This window comes from Hypanus sabinus, chromosome 12 (genome assembly GCF_030144855.1).
Source record: "Hypanus sabinus isolate sHypSab1 chromosome 12, sHypSab1.hap1, whole genome shotgun sequence".
Lineage (NCBI taxonomy): Eukaryota > Metazoa > Chordata > Chondrichthyes > Myliobatiformes > Dasyatidae > Hypanus > Hypanus sabinus.
In genome coordinates this window covers 81,717,624-81,742,622 of record NC_082717.1, presented here as the reverse complement: position 1 = coordinate 81,742,622, position 24,999 = coordinate 81,717,624, and the positions used below count along the sequence as shown (strand labels likewise).

Here is a 24,999-nt window from a genome sequence, read left to right as displayed (position 1 = left end):
CTTCACCAGGGTCCTGGCGGATTTCCCATCGGTTCTGGCACCGCAGTTCACAGCGGCCATGCCCCGACACGGCGTACAGCACCACATCCCAACCCAAGGACCAACCCAAGGACCACCCCTCCACACCCGCGCTCGGCGGCTTCCCCCGGACAAGCTCCGACTGGCGAAGGAGGAGTTCCAGAGGATGGAGGAATTGGGGATCATCCGGCGGTCCGACAGCCCATGGGCCTCCCCCCTGCACATGGTGCCCAAAGCGACAGGAGGCTGGAGACCGTGCGGCGACTACCGCAGGCTGAACGAGGCTACCACACCGGACCGCTACCCTGTGCCGCACATTCAGGACTTTGCAGCAAACCTGCACGTCGCACGGATCTTCTCCAAGGTCGACCTCGTCCAAGGGTACCATCAAATCCCGGTGCATCCTGACGACGTCCCCAAAACGGCTCTCATCACCCCGTTTGGCCTTTTCGAGTTCCTTCGCATGCCGTTTGGCCTGAAGAATGCCGCACAGACGTTCCAGCGGTTAATGGACGTGGTGGGACGGGACCTGGACTTCGCGTTCATCTATTTGGACGACATCCTCATAGCCAGCAGCAGTCGTCAGGAGCATCTGTCCCACCTCCGTCAACTCTGCGCCCGACTGAGTGAGTACGGTCTTACAATCAACCCCGCCAAATGCCAGTTCGGACTCGATACCATTGACTTCCTGGGCCACAGGATTACTAAAGACGGGGCAACCCCTCTGCCCGCTAAGGTAGATGTGGTCCGCCACTTCCCTTGACCCACCACAATCAAAGGCCTTCAGGAATTCGTAGGTATGGTCAATTTCTACCACCACTTCCTCCCTTCAGCTGCCCAGATCATGCGCCCCCTGTTCGCCCTGATGTCGGGTCCGAGCAAGGACATTACCTGGGACGAGGAGTCCGCCGACGCTTTCGTTCAAACGAAGGAAGCTTTGGCGAACGCCGCAATGCTAGTACATCCCAGAATGGACGCCCCTACTGCCCTCACAGTGGACGCATCTAACACGGCAGTCGGTGGGGTGCTGGAGCAACTCATCGCAGGTTGCTGGCAACCCCTGGCGTTTTTCAGCAAACACTTGCGGCCACCCAAGCTCAAGTACAGTGCTTTTGACCGGGAACTGTTGGCGCTCTACCTGGCAATCCGGCATTTCAGGTACTTCCTAGAAGGTCGGCCCTTCACCGTGTTCACGGACCACAAACCGCTTACCTTTGTGTTTACGAAAGCGTCCGACCCCTGGTCATCCCGCCAGCAACGCCACCTGTCCTACATCTCTGAATACACGACGGATGTCCGGCACGTCTCGGGTAAGGACAATGTCATGGCGGATGCGCTCTCTCACCCTACCGTTCATGCCCTTTCCCAAGGGGTAGACTTTGAGGCACTGGCAGAGGCACAGCAGGCAGATGAGGAGATTCCGAGTTACAGAACCGCAGCCTCCAGTTTGCAGCTCCAGGACCTCCCCGAAGGCCCGGGTGAGAGGGCCCTACTCTGTGACGTCGCCACCAGCCAGCCCCATCCCGTCGTCCCGACAGCCTGGCGGCGCCGTGTTTTCGACTCCATTCATAACTTGGAGCATTCCAGCAGGTTCGTTTGGTGCGGACTCCACAAACAGGTCAGTGAATGGGCCAAAACATGCATGCACTGCCAGACGGCCAAGGTGCAGCGGCACACCAAAGCCCCACCGCAGCAGTTCCATCCCGCCCACCAGCGTTTCGACCACATTCATGTGGATATCATGGGCCCCCTGCCAGTGTCACGCAGAGCGCGGCACCTCCTGACTATCGTGGACCGGTTCACAAGATGGCCAGAGGCGGTCCCGCTCACCGACACCACCTCCGAATCTTGCGCCCGAGCCCTGATCGCCACCTGGGTATCTCGCTTTGGTGTACCAGCCCACATTACCTCCGACAGAGGCGCCCAGTTCACCTCCAGCCTGTGGTCAGCTATGGCCAGCCTTTTGGGGACTCAGCTGCACCACACAACTGCCTACCACCCACAGTCGAACGGGCTAGTGGAGCGTTTCCACCGTCACCTGAAGTCGGCCCTCATGGCCCGCCTGTGAGGAGCCAACTGGGCGGACGAGCTTCCCTGGGTCCTACTCGGCATCCGCACAGCGCCCAAGGATGACCTGCACACCTCGTCTGCCGAGTTGGTATACGGCGCGCCCCTGGTCGTCCCCGGGGAGTTCCTACCAGCCCCACGGGGGCAAGAGGAAGATCCCGCAGCAGTCCTGGGCAGACTACACGAGAAGCTCGGTAAACTGGCCCCCATACCCACTTCACAGCATGGGCGGAACCCGACCTGCGTACCCAAAGAGCTGCAGAACTGTAAGTTTGTGTTTGTACGAAGGGGCAGGCATCGGCCACTGCTACAGCAGTAATACGCGGGGCCATTTATGGTGCTCCGGAACAACGGGTCCACGTTCGTGCTGGACGTTGGGGGGAAAGAGGAGGTTTTCACGGTGGACCGACTCAAACCGGCCCATGTGGACCTGGCGCAACCGGCCGAGTTTCCGGCACCTCAGCGCAGAGGCCGACCTCCCAAGCAGGTTCCGGCCCAGACTGTGGACATTGGGGGGTGTATCGCCGGTTCTGGGGGGGGGGGGGGGGGGGGGTGTTATGTGGCGACCCATTTCCTGGCACATCCGAACCGGCTCACAATTAGATAGCCTACGGGGGTTTGCGAGCACAGAGCTTTGGAGCCTCTGCGGCACGGGGGGCAGGTTGAGGGAGGCTTAAAAGTGAGGCTAAGGATTTCGAATAAAGTTTTTTCCTTCGACTGCAGTTACCAACTCCGTGTCATAATTTTAGCGCTGCATGTAGCACACCACTACAAGACTGCCTTTTGATCACTGGAGGGATCGCTCTGCTGCCAGAGAGGGTGGCCTGTGTCCAGAAAATGTTACCAAGGTTTTCTGTGTTTTGGATATGGACCCGGATTACAGAGTTACTTTCAGTCTCATGGCTTTTATATTCTTTATTTTTCGCACACACTTTCTCATATTTTTGTGTATGGGGAAGGGGTATTTGTCGGGGGGGATGGTCAATGTTCTTACTCCATTTTTGTTAGTTTTTTGTGTGAGGAGGAGGGATTTGGAGGTGATGATTATGCTGCTGTTCTTTTGTTTCGTCTCTGGAGAAGAAGAATTTTAGAGCTGCATACCTTAATAATATATGAACCTTTGAACTTTGAATATAGGCTGGTTCGTCTGACATCAATAGTGGTAAAGTTATTGGGAAATATTCTAAGGGACTGATATATGAGTATTTACATAGAAGCTGACTGACTAAGGATAGCCAGCATGGTTTCATGCATGGTACGTCATATCAAAGCAATCTTATAGAGTCTTTCCAAGGATGTTCCCAGGAAAGTTGATGAAGGCAAAGCAGTGGATGTTGTCTAAATGGACTTTAGCAAAGCATTTGACAAGGTCCCACATGAGAGGTTGGTCAGGAAGGTTCAGTCGCTTGGCATTCAAAATGAGGTAATAAATTACATTGGCTTTGTGGGAGAAGCCAGAGAGTGGTAGTAGATAGTTGCCACTCTGACTGGAGGCCTGTGACTAGTGGAGTGCTGCAGGGATTGGTGCTGAGTCCATTGCTGTATGTCATCTATATCAATGATCTGGTAAAAGAGATAACCAAGATTGGGGATGTAGTGGACAGCAAGGAAGATTATCATGGCTTGCAGCAGGATGTGTACGAGCTGGAAAAATGGACCAAAAACTGGCAAGTGGGATTTAATGTGGTCAAGAGCAAGGTTTTGCACTTTGGTAGGACCAACCAGTATGTTTTACACAATGAATGGTAGGACACTGAGGAGTATGGTCAAACAAAGGGTTCTGGGAGTACAGGTTCTTAATTGATTGAAAATGGAATCATAGTTTGATAGGATCATAAAATATCTTTAGGCACATTAGCCTTTATAAATCAAAGTACTGAGTACAGAAGATGGTATGTTATGTTGAAGTTGTATTAGACAAAGGTGAGGGCTGATTTGAAATATTGTGTGCAGTTTTAGTCATCTACTTACAGGAAAGATGTACATAAATTTGAAAGAGTACAGAGAAAATTTACAAGGATGTTGCAAGGAGCACCTGAGTTATGTGGAAAGATTGAAAAGGTGAGATCTTTTTTACTTGGAATGTAGAAGACTGAGAGGAGACTTGATAGAAGTATACAAAATTATGAGGGGTATAGATAGGGTAAATGCAAGCAGACTTTTTCCACTGAGGTTGAGTTGGACTACAACTAGAGATCATGGGTTATGGGTCAAAGATGAATAGTTTAAGAGAAACAAGAGGGAAAACTTCTGCACTCAGAGGGTCATGAGAGTTTGGAACGAGCTTCTAGTGCAGGTGGTATACTTGAGCTCGATTTCAACATTTAAGAGAAGTTTGGATAGGTACATGGGTAGTAGTGATATGGAAGGCTATGGTCCCGGTGCAGGTCAATGCGAACAAGCAGTTTAAAATGGCTCTGCGCAGGCTAGATGGGCCAAAGGGTCCAGTTCTGTACTGTACTTTTCTATGACTATTGTGGGCCAGGGAGCCTTTTCCTGTGATTTATTGTTCTCTGTTCCATCAACAATCACAACTTAAATAATACTCAAGGATGTAGCAGCTTTTGAGTATTTCCGCTCAGAAAAGTGAATGCCATTAATAAAGATAGCATCACAAAATGATTGACCACTTTTGTTGTTACTCTGCCAAATGGACTTCCAAGGCTAGGTATGGAACAGCAACATTTGTACAGCAAGGCTTAACATTCCTCCACAGTTTAGGTGGGAAATATGCTCGTACGGGGAACTTTCTGTTTGATAAGTTCGCTCAGAATTTGTTTGACGAGAACACCTTGTGCATTTTGTCATGCATTTCTCTGCACATGTAAGTACAAAAATTGTGCCCTTTTAAGTTGTAGAGGATGGCATCTGGAACCAAGGGCAGTAACAACACTGCTTATATAATATGTTTTAGGGATAAATCAAGCACATGGAATAAAAACAAAATAATTGGGACGAATAAAATACAGGTAATCCGCTTTAAAATTGTAAAGATCTTACAACAAACAGCAAGAATGAATCACGTGGACTTATATTATTAATAATTCTCATATTTTCAGTTATCTGTGCCGTAAATTGCAAAATATAACTTGCTATAAAAGGTATAATGAATAATTAATATTCAAATACAGCAAGCATTTAAATGTGATGAATGTTTTAAAGTCCATATGCTAAATGAATGAAGAAACAGTTAAGCATTTGGAAGCTTTGGAGATTCTCAACTTGCAGCCTGCCTTTAAATCACCTAATTGACATTATGCAAAATTAGTATGTTGCTTTTATTTCCTCACACAAATTCTAAAATTAGTATACTCCCTCAGACCAAACAATTTCTTAAAATATCTGAGAGCAGCAGAGTCAAAAATCTCAGAACCAATTCAGTGAGCTGTCAATGCTATAAGATGTGTAAATATCTTAACTATTCAAACCATTGCAAAATAAGAAATAATGCAAATATCAATCAACATTCTAAAAGTTGTTAAAAACTGTGAAAATTACTTGAGAATTTAGTTCAAAACGTTAATGGAAATATAAGCCAGGAAAGTATGTTAATCATTAAAAAAATTACCTTTTTGTTTTAAGCTACTTTCCAGTGTGAACAGGTTTTCGAAGAATATAAAATAGATCTGAGAGTAGTTGGTTTCAAAGAATTGCTTCAGTTCACTTCTTTCCAAAGTATCTGTAATATTAAAAGAACACTTACTATTACATATTGTCATAGAGCATTACAGCACAGAAACAGGCCTCTTGGCCAATTTCATCATACTAAACTATTATTCTGCTAAGTCCTATCAACCGGCATCTAGACCAGGGATTTCCAACTGGGGTTCATGGACCCCTTGCTTAATGGTATTGGTTCATGGCATAAAAAATGGTTGGGAACCTCTGACTAGACCACAGCCCACATACCTTCCATCCCGGTATTTATCCAAACTTGTAAATGTTACAATCAAATCAGCATCCACCTCTTCTGCTGGCAGCTCATTCCACTGTTTCTGAGTGAAAAGTTCCCCCTTATGATCCCCTTAAACATTTCATCTTTAACCCATGATCTTTAGTTCTAATCTTACCCAACATACAAACAAAACAAAAAAAAAATCAATTTAACACAAATATAAAAAGTTCAAGATTTGGTATATCAATTTGGCTAATACATCAATTTCTAGTACTTAAATCTCTAATTATGCATATTAGACTTCTGAAACCTGAAAAACATTTAGAATATTTAGTATCACCTGTAATGGTTGCCTAGAATGAAAACTAGCTTGCATTCCCATGTTGCACATCATTCAACCTAGGAAGCCTATTTCAGTTCCATCACTAGGTTTAAACTGTGGCATTCCCTACTTAACAAAATCGGACTATCTTCAGCAGAAAGACTGAAATAGTTCACGAATGTTGGTCTTCAACATTAAGGTCTTATAAATATTAGCCTTGCCATGAAGCCTAGATCTCAAAAAAATTAAAGGATCAGTTCCAAAAAATCTTACGATTCAGTATCTTAAATAATTTTATGAAGAGCCATCCCATCCTTAATCCCCCTATAATCCCAATATCATCAATACTTTTGAACACATTAGCATTAGTAGCATTAGATTCAACCATCAGTATTCAATCTATTCTTGCAGGAAATTTCTAAATGTTTTCTTAGTCCAACAGCTGATCAATAGACATTTCAAGCAGACACAAATTACAACTTGTCTACTCTGCTTCACAGGCTTATACACAATACAAAGACGTGTGCAGCAAACGGAGGACGAAAATAGAAGGTGAAAGACTTTGATGCAATGCGTAAAATGGGTTTGCATCTAGCGAACAATGAGTTGAAAATAAAGCACTGACAATTGTTAGAATAAAAATGACATGCATTATAGTACATGTTTTTACAGGGAAGGTTACAGTTATGGATAACAAGACCGCAGAATATTCATTGGATGGGAAACGAGACAGAGTACATAGCTATAGCTTAACAGATGAGCAATCATATTTTTAAAATTCTATATCCATTTACCTGTAGGTTGTATTTGACTCATCAAAAATGATAATAATGCAATTACAGTATCTACTTAACATAATGAATGGCAGTGACGCTTCACTACCAGACAAGCTCAACGCCTTTTATACTTGTTATGAAAGGGAGAATAAAACTACAGCTCTGAGGATCCTTGCATATGCCAGTGATAATTAACCCAATTCTGATTCTTTGATGTTGAAGAAAGCTATAATGAATTATAATAGTCATCGCAATTATGAATGACAATTAGAATGACCCAAAGCATAGATAAGTACGTTTGATAAGCAGTATAAAAATAAAAAAGCAGTATAATCAGAAAACATCTACAAACAATTATTTTCAAGGAACCATCAACAATGTGCAATATTTCAAGCTAATCTTCATTCAACATTGTCAGATTGTTCTATTTTCAAGATTGGGAAACTCATATTAATATTAAAAAAGGCCTATAAACAATATAGTTAAATTTCTTAGTCATATTCTCTTGCTCTTTTCTGTCCATTTCATTATTTATATATCCAAATAACAATAAATTTGGGATATTCTGAGATGCATAACACTTCATAAATCACCAATGACCAAGACCCTTAGCATTTACAGGCACTTTGAATGATTCACTTAAAATCCTGGTATTGATAGAAATGTTACATTGGGAAGAGGAGGAAACTGCTGGAGACAACTCTTTGCCTTTTATTTAGCTGCACATTCCACCAGCTGCCTCACCCAAGTACAATCCCTTGCCTTTGCCTCTCATTCAACATTTCAATAACAATATGTCATCATATTGTTTCCAAACCCAGTTATTGACAAAAGTGTCATTCACATTTAAGTTTAAATAATGTCACTTAAATTTTCCAACCTTCAGCTTCATGCCTTTGGTTTCAGTCTTCCCACTCTGATCTTTATGTACGTTCCACTTTCCCTTTAAAAGTAAGTGCCTACTGCTTTTCTCTTTCCTGGATTTCTCTCCCTCTTATTCATCTCTCTATAAAGCAATTGTGGACTTAGAACTTGCTGGTTCAATGATATTACACTTTATTGTTCACATGCACTGCACTTTCTCTGTCACTGTAACACTTAATTCTGCATTCTGTTATTGTTTTACCTTGTACTACTTCAATGTACTGTACAATGAATTGATCTGTATGAACAAAATACAAGACAAGCTATTCACTGTACCTCAGTATGTGCGATAATATTCCAATTCCAATATCATTGAACTAGCAAGTCCACAATTGCTTTAAAGAGACAAGTCACTGGTACTGTAAAGCATTGTGCTAATCACTGTGCTACCGTACCACCCTCACTCCGAGGAACTCGAAGCTCTCAGACCTCTCGTCTTCAGCACCACTGATGTTGACAGAAGCACCTGCACCACCCCTCACCCTTTCTGAAGTCAATGACCTGTTCTTTTGTTTTGCTGACTTTAAGGGAAAAGTTGTTGTTATAACACTATGTTCCTATGTTCTCTATCTCCTTCCTGTACTTCAACTCATTGTTATTTGAGATACAACCCACTATGGCGGTATCATCTGCAAACTTGCAGAACAGAGTTAAATCTGAATCTGGATATGTGGACTAGGTCATGCAAAAATAAAAGATAAAGTTGCTCTTCATATTTTGTCCTGGTAAAACCATTTGTTAGAAGTTTAGAAAACGGAAGTAGCCAAGAGAAGATTTGGAATTTCATCATATCCTCTGCAGTCAACTTCACACATTGGGTACAGCACCTTCCAAAGAATGAATCCACGCAATATAGAGTCATAAATCTAATGCGATGCCAAACAGTAGAGAGTAAATGTTACAATTTCAAATTAAAATGCTCTCCAACACACAATATCTGGTGCTGATGCCTCATGCCCTCATCCATTTCCCTCCATCTTCTCTCATTAATCCTTAACCCATTCAGCTCCAAATGGCAATTCTCTATTCTACAAATGCATGGTGGTATTCCCATTTCTCAATAATATTGTCCATAAATAATAACATTTTGTGTATGGATGTCCCTGAGAATTACCTAAATAACCAGTCAGCTATGTCATTTTAATTTTGCACGAATAAGTTATTGTTTGTACCCTAATAAAAACAGCTTCTAAACCAAAGGTTTAGCCCTGGGCACTTGCATGGGTCTCAGCTATGACTAGCTTTTTGGTGGCTATGGGACCTGACTATGTTCCAAGCCTACACAGGTATCACTCCACAACTCTTCCTCCGCTACATCCATGACTGCATTGGTGCTGCTTCTTGCACCCATGCTGAGCTCATTGACTTAATCAACTTTGCCTCCAACTTCCATTATGCCCTCAAATTTACCTGGTCCATTTTTGACACCTCCTTCCCCTTTCCTGATCACTCTGCCACTATCCCTGGAGGCAGTTTATCTACTGATATCTTTTATAAACCCACTGATTCTCACAGCTACCTGGACTATATCTCTTCCCACCATGTCACTAGTAAAAAATGCCATCCCCTTCTCTCAGTTCCTCTGACTCTGCCATATCTGCTCTCAGGATGAGGTTTCTCATTCCAGAACTAATGCGATGACATCTTTCTTCAAAGAAAGCGGCTTTCCTTCCTCCACCAGTGATGCTGCCCTCACCAACATCTCTTCCATTTCGTGCACGTCTACCCTCATCCCACCCTCCTGCCACCCCACCAGGGAAAAGAAAGGGTTCCACACGTCCTCGCTTACAACCCACTAGCCTCCGTTTCCAGCACATAATTCTCTATAACTTCTGCCATCTCCAACAGGATCCCACCACCAAGCACATCTTTCCCAGCCTCCACACTTTCTGCTTTCCACAGGGATCACTTCTGACACAACTCCCTTACTGATCCCTCCCTACTGATCTGCCTGCTAGTACTTATCCTTGCAAGCACAACAAGTGCCATATCTGCCCCTACACCTCCTCCCTCACTACCATTCAGAGCCCCAAACAGTTCTTCCAGGTGAGGTGACACCTCACTTCTGTTGGGGTCATCTACCGTATTCTGTGCTGCCGGTGCAGCCTCCTGTATATCGGTGAGACCTAATGTAGATTGGGAGATCACCTCACCGAGCACCTATGCTCTTGTCCGCCAGAAAAAGCGGGACCTCTCGGTGGCCACCCATTTCAATTCTATTTCCCATTCTCATTCAGAAACACGTCCATGGCCTCCTCAATGGCCGTGATGATGCCACACTCAGGTTGGAGGGGCAATGCCTCATATTTCGTCTGGGTAGCCTTCAACCTGATGGCATGAACATCAATTCACCGTTCCCCTCTCACCTTACCTGTCCATCACCTCTCTCTGGTGCTCGTCCCCCTCCCTTTCCTTCCATAGTCTTCTACCCTCTTCTATCAGATTCCCCTTCTACAGCCCTTTATCTCTTACACCTATCAACCTCCTCTTTACTCACCCCTCTCCCATCCCAGTTTCACCTATCACCTTCCACCTTGTATTTCTTCCTACCCTTCCCTGACCTTTTTGGTCTAACCTCACCTTTTTTTCCCAATCCAAATGAAGGATCTCGGCCCAAAACATCATGACTTGCTGAGTTCCTCCAGCATTTTGTGTGTGATCCTTTTTACATAATCAAATGGCTTCATTGCCATAAAACTTGTCAACATTTTCCATTCTCAAGTCTCTTTATTCTTTTCACGTCAATATCATGCAATCTTAAATCAATTATGACATGAATAATATGACCTACACGTCACACCACAATGTTCATTGAGGTATGTTTGAGGACGTACTACCTGGTAAGCAGTGTTAAAATATGCAATATTCAGGAAATGTGAAGTAGATACAATGTCAAGATAGGCATTGGACTACCACAGTACATCTTACAAAGACATTATCATTGCAACAATGAATGGTACATGGAAAAGTTATAGCCAGTGTGTTTTTAGCTCCTATGGGATAACTAATCTGAAAAAATCCCCTCCAAGATGCTGTTAAATAAGGCTGCATTTGATATAGTAGGTTTGACATGGAAATTAAAAATTGCCTTTCAAAGGTTTCAAAATAAGAGTTTTCTGCTTGGCCAACAGGAGCCACAAAGGGAGCAAGAAGCCACCAACATAAAATTAGCACCATTTAAGATGTCTTTGGTATCATTTCAGAGCTAAGCAGCATTAAGATATTAAGATCGCAATATTCAGGAAATGTGAAATAGACAGAATGTGAAAATAAGCATTGGACTATCTCAGTACATCTACTATTGCAAAATGAATTGCATATGAAGTAAGTTATGTGCTTTCAGCTCCCATGGAACTGAACCAAGAAACAATCTGCTGCACCAAGAAAGGGATAGTCATTTTCAAACACAACAATTATAATGTAAAGCACAACATTCAATGTGGCTCAATGATAGAAAAGGCCTGCATTGCTCTGAGGATATTTACCAGATGAATCCAGACAAGAGCTGTCCAGATAGTCACTGACACCTTCCTTGTCTTTTTATTATCAGCCATCCAAGAAGAACTCTTGCATGCAAAGTCAAACTCCGGCAAGCTCAGATTCATCAACAAGAACCAGTGACAACTCTGCCTCTAATCCCCCCCCCCCCCCCCCGCCATCACCTCGATACGAAATGCATAATGAATTAGGAGTAGGATTAGATCACTAGACCTCTCAAGCCTATGCCATGAATTAATCACGTCATGGATGACTTGATCACTCATTTAATTTTGTATTTCCATCTGTGTGCTTTTTTGAGAATCTCCCCAAAAGATAATTAAGATTTCACTACACAAAGGATGAAAGTTCCAAAGGCATTTAATTCTCATCAGAAAACTGCACCTCATCAAGATTTTTAATGGTCGAATCCTTTTTCCAGATTCTCCCACAGGAGGAGGTATGCACCCTATCAAGACCTCTCAGGATGTTGTCAGTTTCAACTGATAAGTGTGCTGAAAGATAAACATTTTTGTCTAAATCCACATTGAAGAGTTAGTTGTCAATAAAATGCTTTATTTCAGATACCTGTGTTAACGTGTTGTTAGATGGCTAGGCTTTTTCAACACAAATTCTTGAGCCCTGGAATGCAACTGCACTTTTTAAACTGAAATTTATTGGAAATGTTTTTTTCCCCATTTCCTCAGAATACACCTTTGCAAATCAAAGAACGATTGCATAAGCAATGCAATACAGGTTTGAGTACTGCTTAACCAAAATGCTTGGGGCCGGAAGTTTTTTGGATTTCATATCTTTTCATATTTTGGAATTATATAATGCTATACATAGGATTGGCGTAATTACCAACTCTGGCTTTATGTACTATTGATAGCGACCTTTGTCTTGCACTTGTTTATCACACATATGTATTTAGTACAGATTATTACTTACCGTTAATATTATTAAAATATAATGTGCGCAGGATAACCAAAACAGCACAGCAGCATTGGGAGAATACCTCAATCAGGTGTTCAACAACAACAAACAATGGCAAACTTTCAGTCTCCACCTACGATGCTGTGTTTTGATTAAAAGGTTACAGTACACCGTACACTTTTACCTTTTTTTTAGGTTTTATGTATGCATTGTAGACCTGTTCTGGTGTTCGATTTTCATCAGCGACTCTGTAAAAATGTAATGCCATTATATAATGTATCAAACAATCAGCATCGTAGACTTGTTCAGGTGCTAGATTCGAGACCAGCAGATGCTTTAAAAATTTAATGCCGTGCCTTTTCTTAAACTTCTGCAATCAGACTGCTGAATATTTACAATTACCTTCCATTTTCAGTTTGTCAGATAGATCTTTGCTCGTTTCATGACCAGCGTAAGGTTAAACGGCATATGTTCACTCCAACACTGATGATACAAGATGGAGATCTTCATTTTTTTACTTTATGCAGTGGTTTTCTATTTTTCATTAACTTCTCTTCATTACATGTCTTAGACCTGTCTGTGGTGCAGAGACCTGCCCATCACCTGGGAAGTTTACTGCGCCATGTGGAATCTTCCATTTGTGATATCATGTCAACGCTCAAAAAATGTAATTTGGAGGTTTTCAGATTTTGGAATTTCACATAAGGGCCACTCTACTTGTATTACTTGTCAAGACAATTAGTTACTTCTCAAATTGAAAGGAATTTTGGAAACATTCACAGTATTGTAGTTAATTTGCACATAATCTGGTTTTATACAATAGACAAAATACCAAAACAGGTCCGCCCCCCCCCCCCTTTACAAAGGTAGAGCATTCCTATAAAACTTTCTTAAACCGAAAGAGCATAAAGCGAAGAACCATTAATTTATATGGGAAAAATTTTCCTACAATCGAAAATCCTCTTTGTAATGCAAAGACAGGTTACTAATATAGGTCTTTTGTAAAAGCAAAGTGGCGTAAAGCAAACATTCGTAAAGCAGGGGACACCTGTATCTCAATTCAAAGTGTAAGCAAGTATGTTTTCACATAAAGTTCTAAAAGCTCATCATAATCTTCCCCTAGTTCAGTTTGCATTACTTATTTACAAGCAGTAAAATATTTTGGAAAAATATACTAATATTCTTAAAATAATTCACTCATTTTGTCAATTCCAGTGAAGAGTATGGTAAAATTCCCAATCCATGCACATTCATAAACAAACACACGAATTTGTTGCCCTCAATAGCATGCTCATAAGCTAATCTTGCTATCATCAAGAAATTACCCCAGAAGCCTACCTTTCCTAGCATGTAATTCAAATCCAATTAGATGATTCACAAGTTATTTTTATTTGATCCATACAGAAAACCTCTGCTTGCAAAATTCTAACCACATCAACTTATTATCAACATTTCTTATTCATGACACATTCAAATATGACTTGTTGAGATTTTTAAATAAGCAGAAGCACAGTCAAACCCTGCTGATCTCAAGATGAATTCAAACTACTCTCAAATATAGAAGCTTATACAGGCAATGCTGGGGTTATGCAAGGGTTCTGTGGCTGAGAACTATCTGTAAGCCAATCTTTCTCAGAGTTGGAAACATCCATTTTCTATAGCGGCCTGTATTATATTTCTCTATAGATACTTCCTTTATTTTTTTCATTTAATCTAATATCTTCTTCCTTCACCCTAACATATCTCACAATCACACTAATGGAACATGTGGTGCGTCTGAAACCTGAATGCTGAAGGCATCCCAGATTTTGTGGGGCAACCCAAGAAAAAGATCATGCTTTCACCATTCCAGTTTGCCAATGTAAACAATTTGACATATAGCCGTCTTTACAGTCTGATAAACCACTCTACCAGCTGATAATCCACATATTATGTTGGTTCCATAATATACTGTACTTTGCAAGAGGCATATTAAGTTGTCCTTTTTTGAATCCTTTAGGGATTATTATCTAAGATCTGCACTATTTATAAAGCAGAAGAACTATTCAAGCATGTTTCATATTATTGCAATTGATTTATTGTTGTCTTATACACTGAGGTACAGTGAAAACCTTGTGGTACAGATTAATTAACTACAACAGCGCATTGAAGTAGTACAAAGTAAAACAATAACAGAATGCAGTATAAAGTGTAACAGATACAGAAAAGGTACAAGCGTGGTAGACAACAGGGTGCAAGGTTAGAATCAGAATCACTTTATCACAAGCATGTGCATCGTACCAGAATTGATTGCGGTTTAGTGCCAAGCATAAATCGCAGGAGAATACCATAACAGACAACACAATAGCAACCAAAAATTTATAAGACAATAGTGCAAACAGCCATGAGCAATCAACAATTAGCAGAACAGTCACTTGCGCAACTGTCAATAATGAAACTTAAATAAATGTGAACATATGAACAGACTAAATAATTATCAACAAATCAAAGAGAGCAGGAAAGACTATTTAAAGGATGCTGTGCAGGGACAATTAGGGTATCACAACAGACTGAGTTTTGTTGAGAAGCTGGGTAGTAGCTACAGAAAAGAAGCTTAGGAGATGACATGTGTCCTGTATTTAGTGATTCATCTTTGGATGTAGTTGTTACTGACTTCATTAAACCCTGTGTGGATAAGTGTGAGCCTACAAAAAGTTGCTGAACATTCCCACACCAAAAATAGTGAATGAACGAACCAGAGGTTTGTCATCTGCTGAGAGCTAGAACAGTGGCATTTAAGTCTGGTGACCCAGCTCTGTACAAGAAAACCAGGTATGACTTGTGGAGGGCTATTTCAAGAGCAAAGAAACAACTCCGAGCAAGGTTGGAGGCAAAATCGGATACATGTCATCTCTGGCAAGGTTTGTAGGACATTAGTTCCTACAAATCAAAACTCAAAAGCATGAATGGCAACAACACTGCACTACTATATGAGCTAAATGCCTTCTATGCCTGCTTTGAAAGGCAGAACAGAACTACAGCAGTGATCTCTGTCTCAGAGGCCAATGTCAGGCTGTCTTCAAGGAGGGTGAACCCTCAAAAGGTGGCAGGCCCCGATGGAGTACCTAAGAAGGTTCTGAAAACTTGTGCTAACCAACTAGCAGGAGTATTAAAGGACATTTTTAACCTCTCACTGTTATGGTAAAAAGTTCCCATCTGCTTCAAAAGGACAATTATACCAGTGCCCAAGAAGAATATACTGTGAGATGCCTTAATGACTATCATCCAGTATCACTTACATCTATGGTGATGAAGTTCTTTGAGAGGTTGGTCACGGCTAGAATCATCTCCTGCCTCCGCAAGGACCTGGACGCACTGCAGTTTGCCTATTGCCACAATAGCTCTATGGCAGATGCAATCTCAATGGATCTTCACATGGGCTTAGACTACCTGGACAATACAAACACCTATGTCAGGATGCTGTTCGTTGAATACAGTACAGCATTTAACACCTTCATTCCCACTTTCCTGATCAATAAGCTATAGAACCTGGGCCTGTGTACCTCCCTCTGCAATTGGATCCTTGATTTCCTAACCAGAAGACCACAATTCATGTGGATTGGTGATAATATATCCTCCTCGCTGACTATCAATACTGGTGCACCTCTGCGATGTGTGCTTAGCCCACTGCTCTACTCCCTCTGTACCCATGACTGTGTGGCTAGGTATAGCTCAAATGCCAACTGTAAATTTTCTGATGATACAATCACTGTTGGTAGAATCTCAGATGGAGATGAGAGTGCGTACAGGAGCAAGCTATCCTAGATAATTGAGTGGTGTTGCAGCAACAACCTTGCACTCAATGTCAGTAAGACAAAAGAGCTGATGTGGACTTCAGGAAGGGTAAGATGAGGGTATATCAACCAATCCTCATAAAGGGATCAGAAGTGGAGTGAGTGAGCAATTTCAAGTTCCCAGGTGTCAAGGCCTCTGAGGATCTGACCTGGTCCCAACGTGCAGCTATAAAGAAGGCAAGACAGCAGCTATATTTCATTACGAGTTTGAAGAGATTTGGTTTGTCACCTCAAACACTCAAAAATTTCTATAGACGTAGTGCAGAGAGCATTCTGACAAGCAGCATCACTGTCTGGTATTGAGGGGAGGGGGCTACTGCAAAGGACTGAAAGAAGCTACAGGAAGTTGTAAAATTAGTCAGCTCCATCTTGGGTACTAGCTTCCGTAGTATCCAACACATCTTCACTTTACTTTATTTTATTACTTTATTGTCGCCAAACAATTGATACTAGAGCGTACAATCATCACAGTGATATTTGATACTGCGCTTCGCGCTCCCTGGAGTACAAATCGATAGTAAATATAATAAAAATTATAAATCATAAATAAAGAATAGAAAAGGGAAAGTAAGTTAATGCAAAACAAACCGAGAGACAGGTCTGGATATTTGGGAGGTACGGCCCAGATCCAGTTCAGGATCCGTTCAGCAGTCTTATCACAGTCGGAAAGAAGCTGATCCCAAATCTGGCCGGATGAGTCTTCAAGCTCCTGAACCTTCTCCCGGAGGGAAGAGGGACAAAAAGTGTGTTAGCTGGATGGGTTGTGTCCTTGATTATCCTGGAAGCACTGCTCCAACAGCGTGCGGTGTAAAGTGAGTCTAAGGACGGAAGATTGGTTTGTGTAATGCACTGGGCTGTGTTCACGATCCTCTGCAGCTTCTTCCGGTCTTGGACAGGACAACTTCCGTACCAGGTTGTGATGCACCCTAGAAGAATGCTTTCTACAGTGCATCTATAAAAATCAAGGAGTGGTGCCTCAGAAAGGCAGCGTCCATTATTAAGGACCCTCATCACCCAGGACTTTCCCTCTTCTTATTGTAACCATCAGGTAGGAAGTACAGAAGCCTGAAGGCACACACTCAGTGATTCAGGACCAGCTTCTTCCCCTCTGCCATCCGATTCCTAAATTGACATTAAACCCATGAATACTACATCACTTTATTGAAATATATTATTTCTGCTTCACACTACGTTTAAATCTAACTATTTAATATACTTATATACTTACTGTAAGTGATTGATTTTTTTTTAACCGATATTATCATGCATTGCATTGTACTGTTGCAACTAAGTTAATAAATTTCACAACACATGCCAGTGAATAAACCTGACTCTGATTCGGATCCCTGGTGTTGATGGACTTGCCACATCTCCCTGATGGTAACTTGGTTAATAGGTGACTGCAAGGGTGGGTAGAGTCAGCAGAAATTTTTTTTTCAGGTCTTTTAATGTCAGTAGCTGACAGTCAATAATCTTGTCTGCTGAGTGGACCACATGCTGCAACCTGGGCTTGGAGAGGGAGGGGACAGCAGGAAACCAAACACTCTCAATGATGGCTGAGTAAAAATTTGTCAGGATTCACTCAGAGATGTTAAAATTCCTAAGGTGGCAAAGGCAGAACCATTTCTGCTGAAAGAACCACTTTCCTAGTGATCAGCGTAATGTGCTTGTACCACTTCAATGTATTGGTAATGGTAGTTCCCAAGAATTTGAATGACTCAAACACAAATACAGCCTGAGCAAATTTCTGCGGGGAGGGGATGGGGGAGATAGGGGTTTGCCAGTGGAAATCAATCCTCACTTTCACTGTCTTGATAGCATTAAGCTTCAAATTGTTACAAATATATCATGCTGCAAGATGGTCTACCTCTCTCTGATAGCAAGTCACATCATTATTAGAGATGAGACCAACTACAGTAACTCATAATGAAATTTGTGAGGTCAGAATTTGCCATATCAGACTACAGAATCATTTAGTGGTCTTACAACAGTGGGTCAGATGATGTCCTTGAGCCTGGCTTTTATATCTTCTGCCAAATGGGAGCGGGGAGAAGAGAGAATGTCCAAAGAGGGGAGGTTGTTTGATTATGCTGGTTGCTTTACTGAGGCAGTGAAAAGTAAAGAGAGAGTCTATGGAGGGAAGACTGGATTCCATGAAGTACTGAGCAGTGCCCACAACCTTCTGCGGTTTCTTACAGTCACGGATAGAGCAGTTGCCATAGCTAGCCATGATGCATCCAGATTGCTGGTTTTCTATGGTGCTTCGATAAAAACTGTCAGGGGCGTGCCAAATTTCTTTAGACTCCTAAGGAAATAGAGGTGTTGATGTGTCTGACAACCAAGAACAGAATGAAAGCAAAAAAACTTGACCTGCAACATATAATTGCACAAGAGAAAGATGCAAGGCAAGGATGTAAATTAACAAAGTTTAAAGTAGTACTTGTTCTGCCTCGAAGGGACAACTTGGGAATAGGCAACCATATAATATACTTAATACTATACTTATCATGGCTTAACATCATAAAGTGGATAAGGCACGCAAATCAAAGGCTATTATTCTGCTTTCCCTCCCAAATCCCCAAACAGCTTCACCATTTCAGTCAGAAGGGTGGCTGGTTATGTGCTCCATCTACCTGTAATAGGACAGACAACAGTCAGCTCAAAAAAATTCCAGGATAAAATCTGCTCTGCTTGGAGCTCTCCTACTGCAAACACTTGTGGAAGTCTGTACCATCCATGGAATTCACTGAATTAAATTTCTCAAACACCGGGTCCAAGAATGTCTATATTGGAAGTGATTTCACCACACTGCTACTATTCAAGACAGAAACATGCCACATTTCCCCAAGACCAAATACAGATGCATATTAAATACCAGCCTCCCCCGTGACGTCCAAATATGTTGATTTTTGATTTAATCTATTATCCAGTTTGAGGTCATATGACTAGATGTTTCAATGCCTTTGATGAGCAGATCCTAATTCGGGTCATAGCAAAGAAATATTGAGGTAGGGCTTGGTGGGTGGCAGATGCTTCCCAGGGGGTGATCAGGTGGGCACTCCCCCTTAGATGTTTCTTCAATTTAAGCCCACCACATCTCCAGAGGGCTCAACAGTGCAACCCAGCATCCCAGCTGCACCCCCTCCACATCTGGACACCCATGGGTCATCGTAGGGCCCAGATGGCATCACTCCTCTTCATCCATAACCAGCGACTGTTTCACTCAGCTACCTCCAGGAGTTCACTTACAGCTTGCCCCTAGTCCTGGCCTCAGACTCCCAATCCCATCAGCAATCTGACCATGGAAGTAGGCACAAATCCTCTGCAGCCAATCTTTACCGGGAAAATCTGCACTTTCTATCCACGCTGCCTAGTGTCTGTGGCCAGCTCAACGTATCTCACGTTTCTGTTCATACACATCACAGACTGCATCCTCCGAGGGCACTGTGAGCTCTGAGAATACTAAAGCCTTCAGACTGCTAGACCACAAGACCAGATCTGGTCTGAGGGTGGTAGTGGGCATCTCTGAGGCAAATATTAGCCTTTTTCCAAGGTCGAGAGCCATGTTCAGGTCACGAGCAAGCTCCAGTATGCCTGACACCAAGGGTGGCACTGTCTGTCCTGCAAGGACAAAGGAGGTGGTGGTTCTTCCAGTCATATGGGGCTCAGCGCTGTTATTCAGCCTTTGCTTCTCCACAATGGATAGCAAACATCTGAGGATCTGGTTGTGCCTCCACGTGTATCTTCCTTGAGTCAGGCTTACTTCGCAAGATGAGAGGATGTGCTTGAGGTTTGCTGTTCTTCCACAGAATGAACAAACTGGGTCTTCACAGAGCCACTGGTTTAGATTTTTGGGAGTTGGGAGAGCATCATAAACAGCTCTTATCAGGAAGCTCATTGTTCTTCCTTCCTTTTCCTACAAGTCTTTCCAGCTAAGTTTTCTTTTCTCAATGTTCTCCCACCTTGTCCACCTTGTTTTGCCCAAGATACTGTTCTTGCATAGCTCATCTACTCCTCCTGTCACTGTACTTCCTCCACCACCATAGCTTGCCTTTGGTCTTGTGTTGTTACCTTTTGCCAAATGGGCCTATTTGAGCCTGTACCAAGGCCCCCTGTTCCAGATTGCTCCTGGCCTTCCATGTCTGTAAACCTGAGTGTTGCTTTTGCCTGTTTTACTTATGCTGCTGGACTCCACTTTCTCCCTGTTAAGGTCCTGGATGTAGTATCCTGGACAACACTGTCACAAAATTCTGAGAGTCATCTAAGACCTCACCTTGGCACACTTGAACTCTTCAGTCAGCCCTGTGACAGGCAATTCCAGAGCTTCTTTGCCATATTAGGTAGATGTTACTTAGCGATCTTGGTAGGCCCACCCACTTCTTAATGAAGGAACTAACTGACCTCTCCATCTTTTCAACATGTGTGATGGGAACTTCATACAGAGTCAGTGACTACCACACCCAAGGGAGCAATCCAAGCTGAAGGCACTAGAGCTTGAAGTTTCCTGGCAGCAAAGTCTTATCAATGCCCTTAAACCCTTTGATGATTTCTTCTCTCAACTGTTTCACTTGATTTGTATCACTGAGGTTTACACTGTACAAATGACCCAAGCTTTTAACTGGCATCTGATGTTTGAATGAAGCTTCTCAAGCAACCGTTTGGTACATGGAATGGTAGTTGTCAGGGTGGTTAAATCATCCATAAATGCCCTGATTGGTTGTAGATGTAGTTCTGACTTCAGTTCTTCTCCTCCTTCTGCCCATTTAGAAGTTCTAATGATTACTTCCATTGCCATGGTAAAGACCAACAGCCTATCTCTACAGGCTGAGAGGCTGTGTTGTACTCTGTGGTTATCAATGAGAACTGGAGATCTTGAAAGTAGGCTTTGACCGAGGTTGTAACACCTTCTGGTACACGGAAGAATTCAAATGAAGACCACAGGAGGTTATGTGAGACTGAACCAAAGCATTGGTGAGGTCCAAGAACAAGATGTGGAGATCTCTTCTTTCTCTTTTAGCAGATTATATTTGATGCCAAATTATACTTGTGTGTTCCAAGCAGCCAGAGAAACCTGTTATCCCTGCCTTCTGCACACGTGTGTCAATAAAGTTGTTTTTCTCCAGGTAAGTAGACAACTATGATACCGAAAAATATTTCCCTTCAACATCTAATAGATTTATTTGCCGAAACTGTCGAATTTCTGAGCAATCTTTTTCATTAGGAATTAGAATTCCTCCTGCCCGCTGCTATGCTCTAGGAATAAGTTTATTCTTCTAGCCCACCTTCATCTGTTTCCATAAGAAGTTCAAGACTCTTGATGCATTTTTGTAATTTGTACAGAACTCTATTTGGCGCTGGCACAGAAGCAGCACTTGCCCACTTTACTACTTTTATCTCACTGTATCTGGGGGCCTGAAGCCAAACTGCAGATTTGGTCAGTTCTCCCATGTCTGAGTACATCAGCTTCAGATGATCTTCCAATGCTTGCCTTGACATCCTAGGAGTTCCATTCTTTTGCTTTGAGAAAATGCTTTTCACGAACTTGTAGGGGTCCTTATAGAAAAGTGTCCAAGTGCGTACCTTCTTCGAAGTCTGGCGCTTTCTGCCCTCCTTAGAGTAGACAGTTGTGCCTTTAGCTCTGCCTGCAGGTTACTGGTTTCTTCTCTTTCCTCAATGGTTGATTTTCTCCACTGTTTCTTCAGTTACCGTTTCTCCTTAATGATGACCTCTACCTCCTTTTGGTCTCTTGATTTAGGCTATGCTGACAGCTTTGTCTTCATTATTGGCCCAACTCCAAATCTTTCCGCTCCACAGTTGTATATGAGGTTATTCATCCTCTTCATTCTTTTCTCAACTGTGCTCTTTAGACCATAGAGGAGCCTGCATAGATCCTCATCAACCATTGCCCATTCTTCCTTGTTGCAGGTTTTCGGCTATTTCACACATGGCTTTTTCAACTGCAGCTTCTTTTCTGCTGGCTGACCTTGTCTTCAGTTGTCATTGAAGACCACTGCTGATGTGCTCTTCCGAGACTGTGCCTTGGTTACTGATGCTCTGCAGACTTTGGGTTCAATCCTGTCGCTAAACTTCATTTGATTTACTCGTCCTCTCCCTCAAGAAATACTGGCCGATGCAAGGTCCCAGTCTTGTCTCTTCAAGCACTTCATCCTGCCCTGGAGTATCTTCAAGACCTTAACTGATGTTACTTTATACCAGCCGCAGATGCAGCTCTGGAGTGTGCTTCCTGCTGGTGTCACTGACGCAAGTACTATACTGTCTATGTTTCTCATCGTTGAAGTCATGCCATGTTCTGGATCAAGGTGAACCAGAAAGGGAAGAAAGTTAATGACCAAAATGAAAATGAACTGATTCCTATGTTATCAAGACCAGTCAATTAAATTAACAAATAAACAGATACAGAATATTACTTAAAATATATTACGTTGAAAAATACACCCAATCACAGACAACAGCTTATCTAAAAGGAGCTTGGAGTCAATAATAAAATAAATTACAGTGCAATACCAAAGTATTAAAGTGTTAACTTGGAATTAGTTCTGTACTAAATTGATGTCAATCTATAATTCACAAGCAATTTTTATTCTATTTTATCTAATAAAATCAAATAAATTTAACCAAAAGTTTTTAATTTCTGATTGCCATTTCCAAAGGAAGATTAGCTACATACCTTAACATTTGGAATAACCAAACTACTTCATTAATTATTTTGATTTCAAACTAAGCTTCAGTATATGTTTAACCAAACTATTAAGAGTTTTTTGAGGAGGTTATCAAGAAAGTGGATGAAGGGAAGGCAGTGGATGTTGTCTACATGGATTTCAGTAAGGCCTTTGATAAGGTCCCGCATGGGAAGTTAGTTAGGAAGATTCAGTCACTAGGCATACATGGAGAGGTAGTGAATTGGATTAGACATTGGCTCAATGGGAGAAGCCAGAGACTGGTAGTGAAGGATTGCTTCTGAATGGAAGACTGTGACTAGTGGTGTGCCACAGGGATCAGTGTGCTGGGTCCATTGTTATTTGTCATCTATGTCAATGATCTGGATGATAATGTGGTAAATTGGATTAGCAAATTTGCTGATGATACAAAGATTGACGGTGTAGTGGACAGTGAGGAAGGTCTTCAAAGCTTGCAGAGGGATTTGGAAATTTTTTCCAGCTGGAAAATGGCAGATGGAGTTTTATGCAGAGAAGTGTGAGGTATTACACTTTGGAAGGAAAAACCAAGGTAGAATATTCAAGGTAAATGGTAGGACACTGAGGAGTGCAGTAGAACAGAGGGATCTAGGAATAGAGATACAAAATTCCCTAAAAGTGGCATCACAGGTAGATAGGGTAGTAAAGAGAGCTTTTGGTACATTGACCTTTATAAATCAAAGTATTGAGTATAAGAGTTGGAATGTTATGGTGAGGTTGTATAAGACCAAATTTGGAGTATTGTGAGCAGTTTTGGTCACCTAATTACAGGAAGGATATCAATAAGTTTGAAAGAGTGCAGCGATGGTTTACAGGGATGTTGCCAGGACTTGAGAAACTAAGTTACAGAGAAAGGTTGAATACGTTAGGGCTTTATTCCTGGGGTGTAGAAGAATGAGGGGAGATTTGATAGAGGTATATAAAATTATGATGGGTATAGATAGAGTGAATGCAAGCAGGCTTTTTTCACTGAGGCTAGGGGAGAGAAAAACCAGAGGACATGGGTTAAGGGTGAAGGGGGAAAAGTTTAAAGGGAACATGGGGGGGGGGGGGGCTTCTTCACAGAGTGGTGGGAGTGTGAAATGAGCTGCCAGATGAAGTGGTAAATGCGGGCTCACTTTTAACATTTAAGAAAAACTTGGACAGGTACATGGATGAGAGGTGTATGGCGGGATATGGTCCAGATGCAGGTCAGTGGGACTAGGCAGAAGAATAGTTCAGCATAGCCAAGAAGGGCCAAAGGGCCTGTTTCTGTGCTGTAATGTTCTATGGTTCTATATGCAGAAATAAGGTGCTCACTATTCTTTTGATCATGTAAGTTCAAAATCAACAATGATTTTAGTTGTCCAGATTGTAGGTTAAACTGCGTAAAGTAACCTTTGGGATTAATAGACTCCCTTCATAATATACTATCAATTAGCTTGGTTTTAGCTTGGGGTAAAGGGATTCTTTGCTTTTATAGATATTACATAAGAATTGCAGAAGCCCATTAAATTGCAAAAAATGACACATTTAACCAACATGTAACCAATTAGAATTGGATCCTTTGAGATTTAGTTCAATCATTCAATAATGATTTACAATATGGCCTTTGATATCTTTATTTACATAGTATTTGGTAGCTAATTCCAATTTAATTAATTGGTCATCCTCATAAAATCTGCTTAGTGAAATGAATACTACCCTGCCAGCTAAACCATCTGTGAATGCAATAATATTTGACACTTGTCTTCAGCCTTAAGTATTAATTCTGGTTTTCATTCCACAGAAGCAGACTGGGCTGCCAAACATTTCCAGCATTTTCTGTTTAGTTTTAAATCATAGATGAATACTGCATATGAATGAAATAAAAAAAGTTGGAACAGAAGATACTTTCACCTAGAAGTAAGTTTTTAAAAAGGAAAAATTAACTACAAACAAAAAGGAAGAGAGTAAGAAAAGGAGTGACACATACTAAATGCTGGAGGAACTCAGCAGGTCAAGCAGCATCAATGGAAATTAATGAACAATTGATGTTTGAAGAAAAAGAGCAAAC

At 42.0% G+C, this 24,999-nt stretch overlaps 1 protein-coding gene across 5 annotated transcripts in view; it reads right to left on the bottom strand.

Annotated features, from left to right (window-relative positions):
* ralgapa2 (Ral GTPase activating protein catalytic subunit alpha 2) overlaps positions 1-24,999 on the bottom strand; it is a 482,467-nt gene that overhangs the window by 392,879 nt on the left and 64,589 nt on the right. For all 5 annotated transcript variants that reach the window (XM_059986278.1, XM_059986280.1, XM_059986279.1 and 2 more), the window contains exon 2: positions 5,654-5,764. In XM_059986278.1, coding sequence (XP_059842261.1) covers positions 5,654-5,764 — 111 coding nt within the window. The remainder of the gene's footprint in view (positions 1-5,653; positions 5,765-24,999) is intronic.